Here is a 15843-nt window from a genome sequence, read left to right as displayed (position 1 = left end):
ATCTAGGGGATTGAATGCTTTAGGACAGTTCACGATTTTTCAGCAACCTAAAATCTCACAACCACTACAGTTTTTATAACATCAAGTAACCTAGTCATACTTTCATTATCTATGTATCTATCTGAGTCTGTTTGATATGTGATATATAGTTATATGATTTTTATTGGAATCTTCCCCATGAATTGCTGATATCAAAATTTTAGTGAGTTAAGTGGACTTGAATATGATATCACGGAGATACCACCTAACATCCCAGTGACTGCGTTGCATGGATAAATGATAAATAAAACAGACATGGCAAGAGCGGCACTGCAGTAGTTACCGATGAAGAGGGCATTGTCGTAAGTCTCGCTGACAGAGTAGCTGAGCAGTGAGGAGAGTCCCTTTACATATGATATGTTAAACCACAGGCAGAGAGTGAAGGAGTCTAGGCTGGCTTGTTTCAGTAGTTCCTCAGGGCACATTGTTGGGTCGCTGAATGTCTCATGTGGCTGTTTACATGCTACCTCCCCAGCAGGGCAAGTCGGGTATATAAGAGAATCCAGCAGATGGGGCTGGAGGTTTCCCTGGTTGGAGAGTTTGGCCAACAGTTGGTGCAGTGCCACCACTTGCAAACGAGTGTCACTAACCAGCTCTCCATCGGGCAGAAGGTCATATACCAACAGCTCTTTGCCACAAGACCACCATGCTGACGAAAAGAAAAGACTCTTGTTACTTTATTATGCTATTATTTCCTAATTAACTTAAAGAACTCTTACCTATGCCCTTCCAGTCTTATGCTTGGGGTAGGGGTATGGGTGGTGAATGAATTGGTTTTTACAGATGCCATGGCTCTGGTGGCAGACTTCAGAGAGAAACTATAGAAGCTGGTGACAGAGTTTAAGAGAGGATGTGAAAGTTGAAAGTTGATGTGAACAAAAGTCGGGCAATACAGAGGATGAGACAGGATGGTTTGAGAATAAGTTTGAATTAGGAGGACCAGGAGGAAGTGGGGTGCTTTAGGTACATGGGAGTGGGTATGGCAATGAGGGGAACCATATGGAACAGCGATGAGTCATAGGGTGGGAGAAGGGACCATGGTTCTGGATGTATTAATGACAAGTTTCTTGATAATACTGATATAAAAAAAAGAATGCAAAAAGAATTACAACTATCGTAGAGTTGTGGATGAACGAATTAAGGCAGGCCATGAAACTCACTGCACACAGTAAATGAAAGTTTAAAGAGTTATATGATAGCGAAGATAACGGGAAGGATGGGTCTCCCAAGCGTAGACGTTTCATCCCATTATGTTGAATTAGATGAATACAAATGGGTAGTTACACACACACACACACACACACACACACACACGGTTTGATAGGAAACGATACTGAAGAGACAGTGGCTGTAGGAGAGACAAATAAATCTCTACAATCCGCTAACGACTAAGGAGTATGAAAGTGCTGGAAAGTGGCGAGCTTTTTGCTGTAGAGAATGTGAGGGAGACGTATGATAACTCAAACATACAGTCAGTGCTTCAGAGAGTTACACCATAGAGGCCACGAAGAATGTGATAAAACAATAAGCACTTTACATGTGCAGATACACAGAGACACATGGGAACATACTTGATATTACCAACACCACAGCCACCAACATGGTGTGGCCGCTGGAGAACTTCATTGTAAGCTTGAAGGGTGGAGTTCGAAGACCTTTGTTACTGATGGTTGGCGAGATAGCTTGCTGAACCTTGACAGCGTGGGCGACTCCACAGACCAGAGAGCCGGCCAGTCGCGCCTGGGAACCACCTTTGCTCTCCCCTCGCTCTTAAAGACAGACGTTGTGGACGTGGCGTCGGAGGGAAGGCTCCCCTCTCCCTGGACACTTTGTTAGTGACTGGTGTCGATGAGTGACGCCTGGATTCCCTCCTGCTGCTGGTGGGGTGTAAGAGATCCTAACGTGGAGTGAGTGGTGGCAGTAATGAGGTAGGGAGGGAGGGACAGGTAAATATCATTGATCCATTGATCCCAGTAATGTGTCCCAGGCTCTGATGTGTACACTGAGTATGTCATAACATTTCCATTAAGATAATTAGAATAAAACTTGCCATATAGGTATTAATTTTTTAATTCACGATATATATATATATATATATATATATATATATATATATATATATATATATATATATATATATATATATATATATATGATATAATACTACTTTTTACCCATGACCTATTTCTTTTATTTAAGGGATTTCATGTCTTTCAAATTCATTGTGATGTTTTCTGGAGACTTTGGTACTGAGAACGAGCCATGCAGATCGATGTAGTGTTGATAATTAATTTGCACTAATTATGAACTTGAACCTGTGTTGGCTTCATTTATGGTGCTGGTTGTAGTGTATCATTCATTAATGTCAAGACCAAAGACCTTTTAGGAGGCCCGCTAACACGCCCAGTACACACCCAGGTCCTGAGATGCAGAGTGTTCGGTCAGCATATAGCAGAGCCATGCACAGATAGGGCCCATCGTGTACACATCCCACACTACATCGTCTTCTAGAAGACGTATCTTGTGTGTGGGGGGAAACATGTCATCGCTTCCCTGTTCGATGTCATCGCCTCTCGGGTAGTTCGGGATGAGTGGTGGCTATAGTCCCATTGCTGATTGGTTTTTCAGTTTCCGGGGAAGTGCCAATAGAAAGGAAATTGCCCAAGGGAATGAGGGGTAGGTAGGTGATTAGTGCCTAGATAGTGAGGGATTAATGAGTGATTAGTGCTGCATAGTGAGGGATCGGTGGTTGTATAGTGCCTGGATAGTTAAGGCCTGGTTGTGGGTCGTACTATACGCACACCACATCCTCAGGATGTGAGGAGAGCGTATATCTAGCTCCTATACAGGTGTCCTAAGATTAAAGAATTTTGAACCTGAGAATTTAGAAATAAAAAGCATATGATTCGCTCAATACTTGAGCCAACAGCGTAGCTGTCTCCCCTAGTTTATATACTCATTCATCCATTGTTTACGAAGCTGAAGAGGAAGGAATAATTTTCTGCGTACTAAACTGAATGATGAATTATTTCTTATTTAAGACGAGCCTTTTCTTTTCACCTCCAGTTCTGTGGGTCTACTTGTGCCAGAAAACACTTGAAGAAGATACGCGGCCTACATGCCTTCATTATAGAGCACAGGTAAGTCTCGTCGTAGTTAAGGTAGGAGTAGTGGTGTAGCACAGTGTGCTTACGACAAAGCATCACTGGTTGGGAATGTTAGTACATTGTTGTGGACGTATGGGTTGCCAGACGATGAGAGAGAGAGGAATGAATACAGCAACTGACCATTGGATCGTTTCCCGACCAGCATATCAGGTTCTGAGGCCAGTATGCACAGCTTCGAGACAAATGTCTGATAATTCGAGGCCAATATGTCAAGTTTGTAATATGTCTATCAAGTTTTGGAGGACAGCATGTCAGGTTTTAAGGCTACCCTGTAAAGTGTTAAGAGTCCAGGATGTAAAGTTTCGAGACTGGCATGGGAAGTTTTCAGGCCGCTGTGTGAAGTTTCGAGGTCTGTATGTACTGTTGTGAAATCCAGCATGTAGTTATATAGAGTCAGAGCCGCCATGGTAAAAGATCCAAGGCCATGCATTTATAGTTCAAAGTCAGCATGTGTATAGTTTTGAGGTCACCATGAATAGTTTTTTCTTCAAAGTTGTAAGGTAATAAGGCCAGCATGTAAGATTTAGAGGCCAACATTTAATTATCTTCGGCCATTATGTAAAGTTTAGAGATGTGCATGTGTAGTTTCGAGGAGAGCATGTGTAGTGTCAAGGCCAACAAGTAATGATTCATGTCAAGTTTCGAGGTGAGCATGTCAAGTTTCAAGGCCAGGATGTACAGTTTCAAGGCCAGGAATTACAGTTTCAAGGCCAGGAAGTACAGTTTCAAGGCCAGGATGTACTGTTTCAAGGCTAGCATGTTCATGTACATTTTCAAGACCATGGTGTAGAGCTGAAGCCCAACACCCGCCAGGCACCGTGCCTTCAGCTTCTCCCTGTGCTAATGTTCCACGAGAGGGTGGGTGAGGCAAATTGTTACGTGGGGTGGGACAGGTGTGGGGTGAACGGTCGTCACGTACACATATTATGATAATGGGTGTTGGTGGTGGTGGTGGTGAGGGGCCAAACATACCATCACGGCTAAACATACCATCACGGCTGTGTTTGTCCTGCGGGCTGGGGGTCAATATATCTTGATCAATTGCTCTTCCTCCTGTAGGCCCGTCACGCCACCTCGCCCGTCAATAGCAAGTAGCAGGCGGCTTGCTCTCTATTCTCCCAGCTTCGCTAAGATCTTAATTCCACTCTTAGACTAAAGGGTATTTTAGTTGTTTTTTACAGGATTTTTTTTGAACATATAAGAATCTGAAATAAGAGTTTAAACCTCTTCAAGTGTCTCTCCCTCCAAATGGATGCATCAATTGTGTACAATTAAAATCCCGCACCATGAGAGGTTTGCCATCTGCAGGCATGATATGCCTTCAGATTGCTTTGAACCAGCTTGCATTATGATCAACATTCATCAGAAGGCTCGGCTCCCACCTTGTGGATCTTATTTCATTACTTCTGTATGTCATTTTCTAGACTCGGAATTTGTGTCTTATGTACTTGCTGACTTTAGTCTCGCAAGTTCCTGTGCAGCATGAGTTTTGGTCCTTTTCCCCCCTCATTATCCCATCTTTTGTGTGTGTGTGTGTGTGTGTGTGTGTGTGTGTGTGATTGCCGTTTGTGCATTGTAGGGAGAGACTGCATGTGTTGCGATTAGCGTTCCTGGCCGCCAAGGGTCGAGCGCATAGGTTCGAATCCTGGTTGTGGCAGTCAGCCCACAGTCAACCCAGCTGTTCATCTGTCCTGAGGGTGTTGGTCGATGAAATGCATACCTGGCTCAGACAAGTTTATGTGTACATATAACGTTAATGAGGTTGCCTTTATTAGGGGCCTCGATTGCCCGTGCCATCTCAACAAACATAAAGATATATATACTAATTTACGTTGTGTATGAATGTGTGTTTGTGTACATGTTGCTAATTATTAGACACTTAGTAATAGCAGCGTGTGAGGAATGATATATTTGGGGATAATGAAATGAAAACCATTGCGATCCACAATATATTATCTTTATAGTTTTACATTCAGTAAGAAATTGGTTCACTCCTAATGAACATGACTTGGCCATTAACTGTGATTTGTAATATAAGATTTTACAGTGAGATAATGCATAAGATAAAGGGGAGTGTTTGCTGTGAACGTGTTCTCATGCAATGACTTGACCTCTTAGTCCTGGCATTTACCATGATCCCCCAGTGGTTAGCCAGGGTGATGATCCACCTACACAAGACAGACTGAATGTACACCCTTGCTTCGTGCCAGTCATGATAGTTCACAAGTTTTCAACCTTAGGCGTACCCGACTCACAGCACGCGCCACTCTCAGCTCCAGCACACAGGAGCTTTGGAGAAGGTCAGGAGGTGTGTCAGTGGTTGTGGTCGTGTTTGTCTCGGTTGTGTGGACGATCATGGGATGCGGGCGTGGCTGAAACTTTGATGATGCCTTCCGGAGACCTTCCTTATACCGGACATAACTGGAGCCTGTCTCTCTCTCTCTCTCCTGAAGACCGAGATGACGACACCACACAGAATTTTCCAACAAGAGTCCTGGAGGTCAACACTGTTATCGTTAATGCTGTTCACTTGTTTCGTTTCAGTATGTCTGATTGGTACTGGCTCGTGAATTGTTCCACTTCGTTTCAGCGTCTTAGACAGATATTAGCTGTTCTTGCTGTAGAAACATAAACTTAGATCAATATTACCATCGGTAAAGAATGATATACAACACAGAAGGTGGGCCGCTAGATACCCGAGCCCACACGACGGAGAGCTGATGCAGCAAAGTGATTTCCCTCCCGAGGAGGTCTTCCTCCTCTAGCCAAGAATCGTCGCTTCGAAGGCCAGGGGGACGCAGAGCTGGCTAAGGTGTCCAGGCCGCTCGACGGATAACACAGTAGGAATCATGAGTCTGGGAGAGTCCGGCCTGTATGACACACGACCCTGGCTATCTAGCGTTGGTTATATCTCGAAACAAACATGATTCTTCTCTAAGATTATGTTTTTACCCTCGGGTTTATTCTTTCAGACAGCACTGATCACGAAACACGGCCTTCATTTGAAATTCAGTATATATTTACATAGTGGAGGGACATTCACTGGTTGGATAGTGTGGCTTTGGGTCTGTCCAGGGACGGAAGAAGGTCAAGGGTCACAGATGTCTACCATAGGTCTCTCTCTCTCTACCACAGAAGGTCACGATTCATATGATACAAAAATGTCCCAGCAACAGAGGTTGAAGGAGAGTGACCAGAGAACGAACCTCTCCACTGTCGAAGGTTCGCAGTCAAAAAAAAAATGAAATTACAGAGTGTTTCTAGGAACTGTGGACCGACGGTGGCACCTTTGATGTGTCCTATAAATGATAGCACTGTTTGAGATGTCATGGAGGGAGGCATCAGGTGTCTCACTGATGCAGTGCCGGCACTGTAGGGAGACTGGGATATCTCTGGTGTCTCTCTACTGGGTGTAGGGAACACAGAGGGGTCTCTTCCTGTTACCTGTCGTCAACGTGAAGGGAATTCGGGTCCTCGATTTCGAGCGTTATCAACAGTGCCAGCAGCTGGTCGTGTGTACTGTGGTGCTGCGTCCTTCCTGCAGTGACAGTTGTGTGGGCGCCATGGCACCTCCTGCAGCGGGACAGTGCCAGTCTTGTGGGCGCCATGGCACCTCCTGCAGCGGGACAGTGCCAGTCTTGTGGGCGCCATGGCACCTCCTGCAGCGGGACAGTGCCAGTCTTGTGGGCACCATAGAACCTTCTGCAGTAGAGACAGTATGAGTCTTATGGGCACCACGGCAGCAGAAGCAGTGCCGGTCTTATGGGCGCGATGGCACTTCCTGCAGCAGAGGCAGTGCGAGTCTTATGGGCACCATGGCACCTCCTCCAGTAGCAACAGTGGTCAGGATGGCACTCAGACCTGCCCCTGGTGGAGGGAGTACTCGTGGGCACGCAGTCTGAGGTTGGCTAGGGAGGAGCCCATGTATGCCCCGCCCATCTGACTTGCACCTCCCACTCCGCCTCCGTAGGTCCCTCCCAGTCCTGCCGGAGAGAGAGACACCATAACCATTCGGGTCGAAGTCTTAGCAACACATTCAGAATATTACTTTCATTTAGGGAGTTTGATTAATTTTGGGGAGATGGTGGATGCTGAATCTCGAAAGTACGACCCTTGAGTACGACATGACGACCCTTGGATATGAATGTTTGACCCTTTGAACCTCAAGGGTCGTAAGTGTTTTTGAGTGAATCCTTAAAAGAAATGTAAGTCCGAGTGTTTGTTTGAGGGAATCCAAGAAAGAAAACTTGAGTGCGTGAGTGTACTCCTGAATGAGTCCTTACCTGGGGGTAGGGAGGTACACATCGGGGTAGGGGAAGTGGTGGGGGTGAAGTGGGTGAGGTAAGGGGGCGTGGCACTGCCCACGGTGCCACTAGAACCCTTCCAGGTCGCCACGCCCACTGTGCCATACCCACTGTAGTCACACATCGCCATGCTGCCGCTGCCTGCAAGACGAGAAACATCGTCAGGGGAGTCCTGAATACTACTGCTTCTCCTCCTCCTACTCCTCCTCCTCCTCCTCCTCCTACTACTACTACTACTACTACTACTGTTACTGCTGCCACTACTACTACTACTACTACTACTACTATTTATTGTTAATGCTGCTGCTGCTTCAAATAATTATAAACTTGCGGGCCTGATTGTCAAGGTCTTTTCATCTGTGGTTCGGAGCGGGGTCATGATTTTCGTGAGCTCGGGGTTCTAGGGTTATGAGAGTTCGCATCACGATTCTCTGGGGATTGGGTTTACCCGCGGGCAGGGGGAAGGGGGGGGAGGGGGTCATAGGAGGTACTGTACCTGAGGGCCTAGGAGCGAGGGGTTGCTCGACAGGACCCGTGGAGGAGGCGACAGATGGCGCGGGTTCAGCAGGACGGAAGGATGAGCTGCGCTGCGCCAGGACGCTTCGCTCGTTGCGTCGGAACTTGGCTCTGCGGTTCTGGAACCAGACCTGCCGAGAGGAAGTGGGGTGATTTCTGGCCTCTCTCTCTCTCTCTCTCTCTCTCTCTCTCTCTCTCTCTCTCTCTCTCTCTCTCTCTCTCTCTCTCTCTCTCGTGGCAGGGATGGTGTTGCCAAGGCTTGTCTGAAAGGGTAGACAGTGTTCCAGGGGCGACTGGAAAGACATGTTACGTTCAGCAGGACATAGGAGTAACCCAAAGGGCCAATGACTTGGGTTGTTCTTGGCCGAAAAAAGAATTGGGTATACGGAAGGATGAGGGGGAGATCCAGAGCTGTGCCTGTAAGGTGACTATGTTCCAGTGGCATATGTCTTCAAGATCCGGGCTTGGGCGTTGTCCGTAAGGTGGTGGGGGAAACCTAAGATCGTTTTGAGAGGTAAGGGAGAGTCCTCAGGTGGTGGGGAGGATGGAGTCCCTAGGACGTGGGGGAGGCAGTGGGGGACTTTTTGGGGGTAACTGGGGAGGAAATGATGATGTTAAATAAAAATTTGTTAAAGATATAAATTATTTTGTTATATATATGTCAGACATATACCCATGCCTGATGACATGGTTAATGGGACATTCTACAATGTTGCATTATATAGTAGGGCTGGAAATACTTGAGGGTCAAGACATATAGACCACCTCTGAGGTTATAAGGTAACTACTGTCTCTTCAGTCATGATCATTAAAGGATTTCAGACTGAAAATAATTAGAATGAACCTTAAAAGTAAAATGATGGATTCCTGTATGTTATTGAGTGACGAGTTTGATGTTACCCATTTGTCATGATGGTGGACACAGCCTTTACTGGTGCCAGGTGTTTGACATAACCCAGCGTGGAACCAGGTGTGTGATGCAACCCACACTGTTTGTAAACTTGATACGTAACATATCAGGCATAACAATAATGATAATAATGGTCAGAATATATTGAATTAATTCCAACCCAAGGCTGAAAATAGGTTTTTCGAAGGGCTGAGGAGGAGGTCATATATATATAAAAAAAAAGTCTTACACTAGCATCAGTATGGCAGCTTGCTGATTATGCATGATAATCGAAGTAGTTACGATGGGGCTGTTTTTGTAACAGTACCAGCTCGGATGGTGTCTGTTCATTTGTGGTTCCGAGCTGCAACCCAGGGACAAGGGATCGTTGATGGTAGGATATGACGGTGGCGAAGTGAGTGTAGTTTCTTTCAGAAGTGTCGGATGAGGTGTAATCTGTGTGTGTGTGTGTGTGTGTGTGTGTGAATCAGCTGGGTCTTAGCTGCCCGGGCCAACAGCTGGGCCACCGTGGGTGCGGCCCCTCGACACCTGATTCACGCCACTAAATATAATGACAGCGATCATCCCAGCGGTGATGGTGAGTGTACTGCCCGAGGGCCCTGAAGGAGGAGGTGCTGAATACACCCTCCTCACCCTCTGAGGGGGGTAGGAGAGGTAGGGGGGAGTGGAGCGACGGTGTGGGAGAGTGAGCCGGGATGGGAGAGAGAGAGAGAGAGAGAGAGAGAGAGAGAGAGAGAGAGAGAGAGAGAGAGAGAGAGAGAGAGAGAATTATGCGACATCTGTTTCTAATCTCTCTATTGCTGCTTTGGTGTTGCGGGAATTTCAGAAGCTTCCTTAATTTATATGGCTACATTGTCAAGTGCCCCTCTTACCTGCCTCTTAAGTTGAATATTTACTTTAGCTTTATTACTTGTGGCCGGTAGTGGGCTCCATCGTCCTGCTTTATATATATATATATATATATATATATATATATATATATATATATATATATATATATTGCGAGGGAAAAAATACGTGCAGAGCAAATAGGCTCGTAATTTGGTGTAGAGCTCTAGCTATGCACGTGGGTACCAAAATACCTGTGACAGGGTGGAGCCACGCTCATCAGAAGAGCCAGGTCGTTCCGCCTGTCACTTCTCATTGGCCGACGAGACATCAGTGCGTGACGTCACCACATAGCTGGGCGCCTGATTGGCTCAGGACCAACCCGACATGACAGCCGCGAAACGCCTTGTGCGGCTAGAAATGTTAACGAAATTATTCTCCTGCCACTTAATACAGTTTTTATAACGCAGCACGAGGAATATACATCAGTGTACATAATAATGCATCAGCAAAATTCACGGTGGATGATACCCCGCGATACGAGGATGTTTTTGAGCTGGGGAGCGAAAATTTCAGGGCGAGTTTGTTGGGAGATGAGCTTGATGGCTTTCAAAAGCTAAGATCATTACCATCACTCGTCGGGAGTTTGACGACGTGTGTACATACAACTCCGCCTACCCTACTCTTGTATACACTTCACTTGCCTTTGGCTGCAGATAATGTTTAGAGCCGTTAGTAATAATGATTACTATTAATGCTGTGGTTGTGGGGTTTTTATTATCATTATTATTATTATTATTATTACTAGTTTTATTATTATTGCGTCGTCACGTCGCCGAAGGGGCGTTTTTTATTTTGCAAATTGACTATCCAAATAGACGAAGGCGTTACGTGTTTTGTTTTTACTTTAGATTTTTAGGGAAAGAAATGATAGATCGAATTAGCTTCAGGTCTTCAGGTAAAGCGTTTGATTCTGTAATATATTGAGGAAGGAGCCAAGAGAGGAGGTTTTCCTCTAAGGCTCCTTCCTCGCTCAAGCGTGAAAGAGCGAACGCGTATGAAAGATGTTAATTGAGCCCCTCTGGATTGTGTGTATATATATATACAGGTATATATATATATCCATATTAAAGGTTGGTTTGCAGTAAGGTTCATCCATCTCTCATCAGACCCCCTTCCTCTTCCGTGGTGTTCCTTCCAGAGAAATGAAAGTCGACTGGAGAAGTATTATTGTCTAGAGGTGAATACCATTCCGCCTGGGAAGGCCTTTATAAAACTGAGTGATATTACTGACCTCCTTTCCTTTCCCCTGACATCTCGTGGTCTTTTGCGGCAGAGAACACAAGTGTGTACTTTTTTTTTTTTTTTGATCGATGCCAAAGTGCTTCTTGTAAGCGTCCATTTAAATCACGACCCTTCAAGTACCATTATGCCCGGGAGACGGAGAAAGCGATCACATACGCAGTAGGTTTGGAGTACGAAATGCCGGACACCAAGAAAGAAGGAGGACACCAGTGTTCAGCGAGCCAGTAATTACCATGAAGATAAATGACCTTAATCACTTCTTGTAAAATGATCCCATCATGTTGTGCTTAACTGATATCACCGCTACACCATGGGACTCCCTGCTGCTGTTGTTGGACCGGTCTCTTGCAATATTGTATAAAGAAATGAAGAACTCGTGAAGACGTGCACGAACCATCCTCTGCAGCAAGAGAGAAAAGCCTCCTGGAGTGTAATGTTGTCCCAGAGAGAAACTGAAACACTTAGGCCCACGCTCCATGAAGGAGGAAGCAGAGTTTCGAATACACTGCGGACGAAGAATATTTCTGAGACACCTTAAGGATGTGAATGGAGTGACCTCACCGAATCAAACACTGAGCCAGGACGACACGAGGGATTCTGTGACCCTTCAAAACGAGAGACAAAACCGTTGACGAGCACTTGGTAAAACACGTATACCCTCTACACTGGACTACCGTCATGTGTTTACATCACATATAAAGGATCGATGAACCGATGATGATTTGGAACAACTGAAAATTCCATTCACAACCCGTGGGGTTGAAAATCACAACTTTTGTGAACGAATGAAATCACTCGACTCATAAGGCAAGCTCCTCATTGCAAAACGAGTTATTTCAATCCCTTGAGCACAGAAATAGTGCGTTTGAGCACAGTGGTACGAACCCCGTGTAGGATTGCATGGTTTTTTCGTCTAACCTTGAAGGACCAGGTCGTTATGCTCCTAGCAGTGGTGGATAACTGTCTGTTCGTCGACCTGCACCACTTCTAATGACCGGGTCTTTCAATCCCTTCCTAACAAGGTGGTTTTGTGGATACAGTTTTTACAGGGAAATTTACCCTAAAGAAATAGGAAGTAGATCACTATGAAGTACTCCGTATATGATACAGTATAGAAAGTAATTTTCCTTTTACGATAAAGTAGCTTTATTAGTAACTACATACGTCAGAGATGATAAAGAAAGCAGTTATAGAGTCCCAGCTCTAGGAAGAATCGTGAGAGAATAAGAAGACGATCATGTGACAAAACATTTTGCTCTCCAACACTTAAGTTAAATCTACTCCTCCCAACCTGGGCGTCTCGCTGGAGCAAAGGGCCTTATTAACACGCGCCCTGCCTGACCAAATGACACAGCGAAGGTAAATATAGCCAGCAAGAAACACCATTTATAACCTCGCGTCGCCTTGTGAAGGTACGCCAATTAGTTGCTGGAATAGCTCGCCCGAGTTTGACTGAAGCGAATTTGGTCCGATGGTGAATTTGTTCGAAAGCGAATGAATTCGTCGGTGTTGTGCCTGATCGAAGATGGAAAAAAATTGGATCTCGTGACTGGCGTGACATCGTCAACCCTTCCTGTGGATCGTCATCAGCGGTGTCATCCCAACCCACCCATGGCCAGTCGGTGTCCCCCCCCAATGGCCATTCAGACGAAGGTGTCAGTCCCCCACGGCCCCACAAGCCCCGTCAGACCATAACGTCATCTCGTATATGGCTAGTTAAGAGGAGCGTCAGCCGTACGTGAATTATGAATTAGCAGAACGTAGCCCGCATCTCTCTCTCTCTCTCTCTCTCTCTCTCTCTCTCTCTCTCTCTCTCTCTCTCTCTCTCTCTCTATGGAGGATGGGGATCGTGACCCGTGCAGAGATGTAAGCCTGGGAGGATGACGTATCACGTTCTTGACCGCAGTAATTGTAATTATCCTCTCACGTATCACCCGGACCCACCCACTTGGGGGGTGAACCTGGGTTTATTAAACCTACCTTACTACCACCTCTGGCCAGGACCAGGTACTACCACCCCTGTCGTGCATAAAGCCAGCTTATAAAACCTGGCCGGGAGTGCGCATGCTCCGCCTGATGTGGCTAACGCCTGCAGACTCTCGAAATAAATTATCGTCGGGGGGAAAATTGTTAGCTACCTGGGTGTGGTCCGGTGCGTCAACCAGCGGGAAGAAATAAGGCGAGTTATGAGCAAGCGAGAGATTGAGAAGGGGTGGTCTTGTCTGCTTGTCAGTGGGGGTGCGGGGGGAGTCTGGGTTTTTCCTCCCCCCAGGATGTCTTCAGGGGTATTGTATCTCTACAATGCGTGTCGGAGATTTTTTTTTTTTTCTTCTCGCAGTAACTAGAAGGAGGAGGAGACGCGTTTGACAGCGGCAGCACAACACATTGTTCCTCTGGCACTCTGCTCTGTATATAACTTGTCCTACACTTTATGGGTCGACGGGATATATGTATAAATATATGTAAATGTTCTCCGTTTAAAAAGCGACAAGTTATAAGTAGACGAGGAGGGAAAACGTAGGTTGGGGAGGGAGGCTCGGCCGAGGGATGCCAGGGGAGGTGATGGATGAGAGTAGCGATGATGGCCGTTGGTTGTGGTGGGAAATGAAAAGTGTAGTGATGACACGATGAATAAATAGGAGGGTCACGACGGCCAGGTGAGCGGAGCCATGTGATTTGCGCTAGACCACTGATCGTGAAAGAAGTAATAGCCAGAGAAAAAAGAGGAATGCTCAACATTAGACGTAGAGGCGAGGGATGATAAGCTTAAGCTTTGGATTTTACTGAGGGAGTTATGCATCGAGGATTGGGATACACCTGTCCATAGCACTAGCTAGGCTTTGAAAATACCCGGTACATTTACTGACCTCAACTTGCCATTAGTACCACTTGCAATACGAGATTGTAAATATAAGAAAATCCAAATATAAGACGATTTTTTTTTTTTCATGAATCGTCTAAATTTCTTTTTTTCGAAGTCGAAATATTTTACTGAGGCTGAGCGGCCGAGTTCTGCCATCCTTGATGTCCACCGAGCGGAACTTGTCTGTCGGCCGCTAGACGGCAGCCAATCTTGATGAGCTCCTCGTAAGTTTTAGTTAATATCTCCTGAAATACATAGGAAAAGCTCTACTAGAGGAACATGACTTGTGTACGAGGGACGGGGGAAGGAGAAGGAAGAGGAGGAGGAGGAGGGACAGGGGAAGGAGGAGGAGGAGGAGGAGGAGAGGAACAGTTAGTGACGATGTAGAAGGAACTCAGCGAGAACGCTCGATCCCTCTTGTTTGTCACGAAACAGTTGCACGTTCTTCGCTGTAGAAGTGTAGCAAATATACATATTTCTGTGATGAAATGTATGACTCCCTCTAACGCCTGTTCTCATCTATCATCCTCGTTTCTAAAACATTAGCTAATTATCATATATCAGCAAAATATGTATCTTCCGTTCCCCAGACGAAGGAAATATATGAGAGTCTAGTAAAGTGCAAATACAGGAGGAGGTTATGGTGGTGTGTGGTGGTAGCGGATGGTTGACATGTTTGGGTCCACCTGTTGTGGATGCATACATTCCTCCTCCAACCAGCCCTGGCCATTTTTCCTGCTGTGGACGCTCTTTGCAGTGTTGTGGAAAATGGGGTTTGGATGTGGAAGTCAAATTTAGGCTTGGTTAGGATACTTTATGGTCAAAATTAGGTTAGGTTATAGTGGTCAAATTTATGCTAGTTTAAAGATCAAATTTAGTGACGGTTACGATAGGTTAGGTCGTCAACTTCAAGTTAGGTTAGGGTTAGTTAGATGGTCAAATTTAGGTTGAGTCAGGTAGTCAGGATTTGGTTTTATGTTCGAATTCTGGCGAGGTTAATTTAAGGATGTTAAAAAAATAATGACGACCAAAAAAATTATGCAGAATTGGCCATCCACTTTCGGAAGATTGCAAAAAATCTCCACCCTCTCCTACCTCTTGTTATTTTCTGGATCTTAATTTTTTCCCGCCTTTTCTTTCTTCCCGTTTTGTTTTATTCTAGTTTTACTTCCTACTTATTCTGTAATTTTTGTATCCTGCTCATTTTTGTACTTTACTCCTTTCTCGGGCTTCTTTTTTTCTTTTTCTATTTCTTAATCCTTTTCTGTTTCTCGAACCTTTGAAGTTTTCATATTTTTAATTTTTTTTTTTTTCATCCTTCTCTTTTCATATACCTGTTTGCCCCGTTTTCTCCTTAATCATTATTTATGTTTACCAGTAAGTCGACTTTTCTCATTGTTACTGGTTATAAATCCGCAAACGTACACACGTTACTGATATTCCAAAATTTTGTGATTGATTTTCAAGGATAATGTTCTGTCTTCATACATAACCGCATTGGAGTTAGTAGGACAAAACCATTATGCAAATACAATGTTTTTATGAGGTTTGATATTTATCGAGTTGTATCATGCCATTGCAGATGTTTGCAGAGCTGACAACTGAAAAAAAAGCAAGAATATTGAACAGTTCATATAAAAATATAGTTGTGGAAACTTTTCTCATTAAAGTCTGGTATACGGTTTGTTAATATACATATGTGATATTAATACTAACTTAAAAGACTGTATTACAATTGCAGCTAGATATAGATATACCAGGTATGCTTATTTTAACCGTCTTTATGTATGTACTTGCATATGAAAATTTATGATGTACCTTTATTAGCTGGTAATTATCATAATTAGATATTATGATTGGTTGTGGGTGGTCTATATAAGCGGATACCCATTGTATACAGACGACCAGTAT

At 44.9% G+C, this 15843-nt stretch overlaps 1 protein-coding gene across 1 annotated transcript in view; it reads right to left on the bottom strand.

Annotated features, from left to right (window-relative positions):
* Positions 1 to 5143: 5143 nt before the first annotated feature.
* The window catches only part of LOC139759178 (uncharacterized), a 64799-nt gene continuing 54099 nt past the window's right edge, over positions 5144 to 15843 (bottom strand). The window contains exons 3-5 of the mRNA XM_071681225.1: positions 8007 to 8157; positions 7490 to 7651; positions 5144 to 7189 (exon numbers count right to left, since the gene is read on the bottom strand). Of these exons, the coding sequence (XP_071537326.1) occupies positions 7062 to 7189; positions 7490 to 7651; positions 8007 to 8157 (441 nt within the window). The 3' untranslated portion in view covers positions 5144 to 7061. The remainder of the gene's footprint in view (positions 7190 to 7489; positions 7652 to 8006; positions 8158 to 15843) is intronic.

This window comes from Panulirus ornatus, chromosome 32, assembly GCF_036320965.1.
Source record: "Panulirus ornatus isolate Po-2019 chromosome 32, ASM3632096v1, whole genome shotgun sequence".
NCBI lineage: Eukaryota > Metazoa > Arthropoda > Malacostraca > Decapoda > Palinuridae > Panulirus > Panulirus ornatus.
This window is presented reverse-complemented; position numbering and strand designations above follow the sequence as displayed.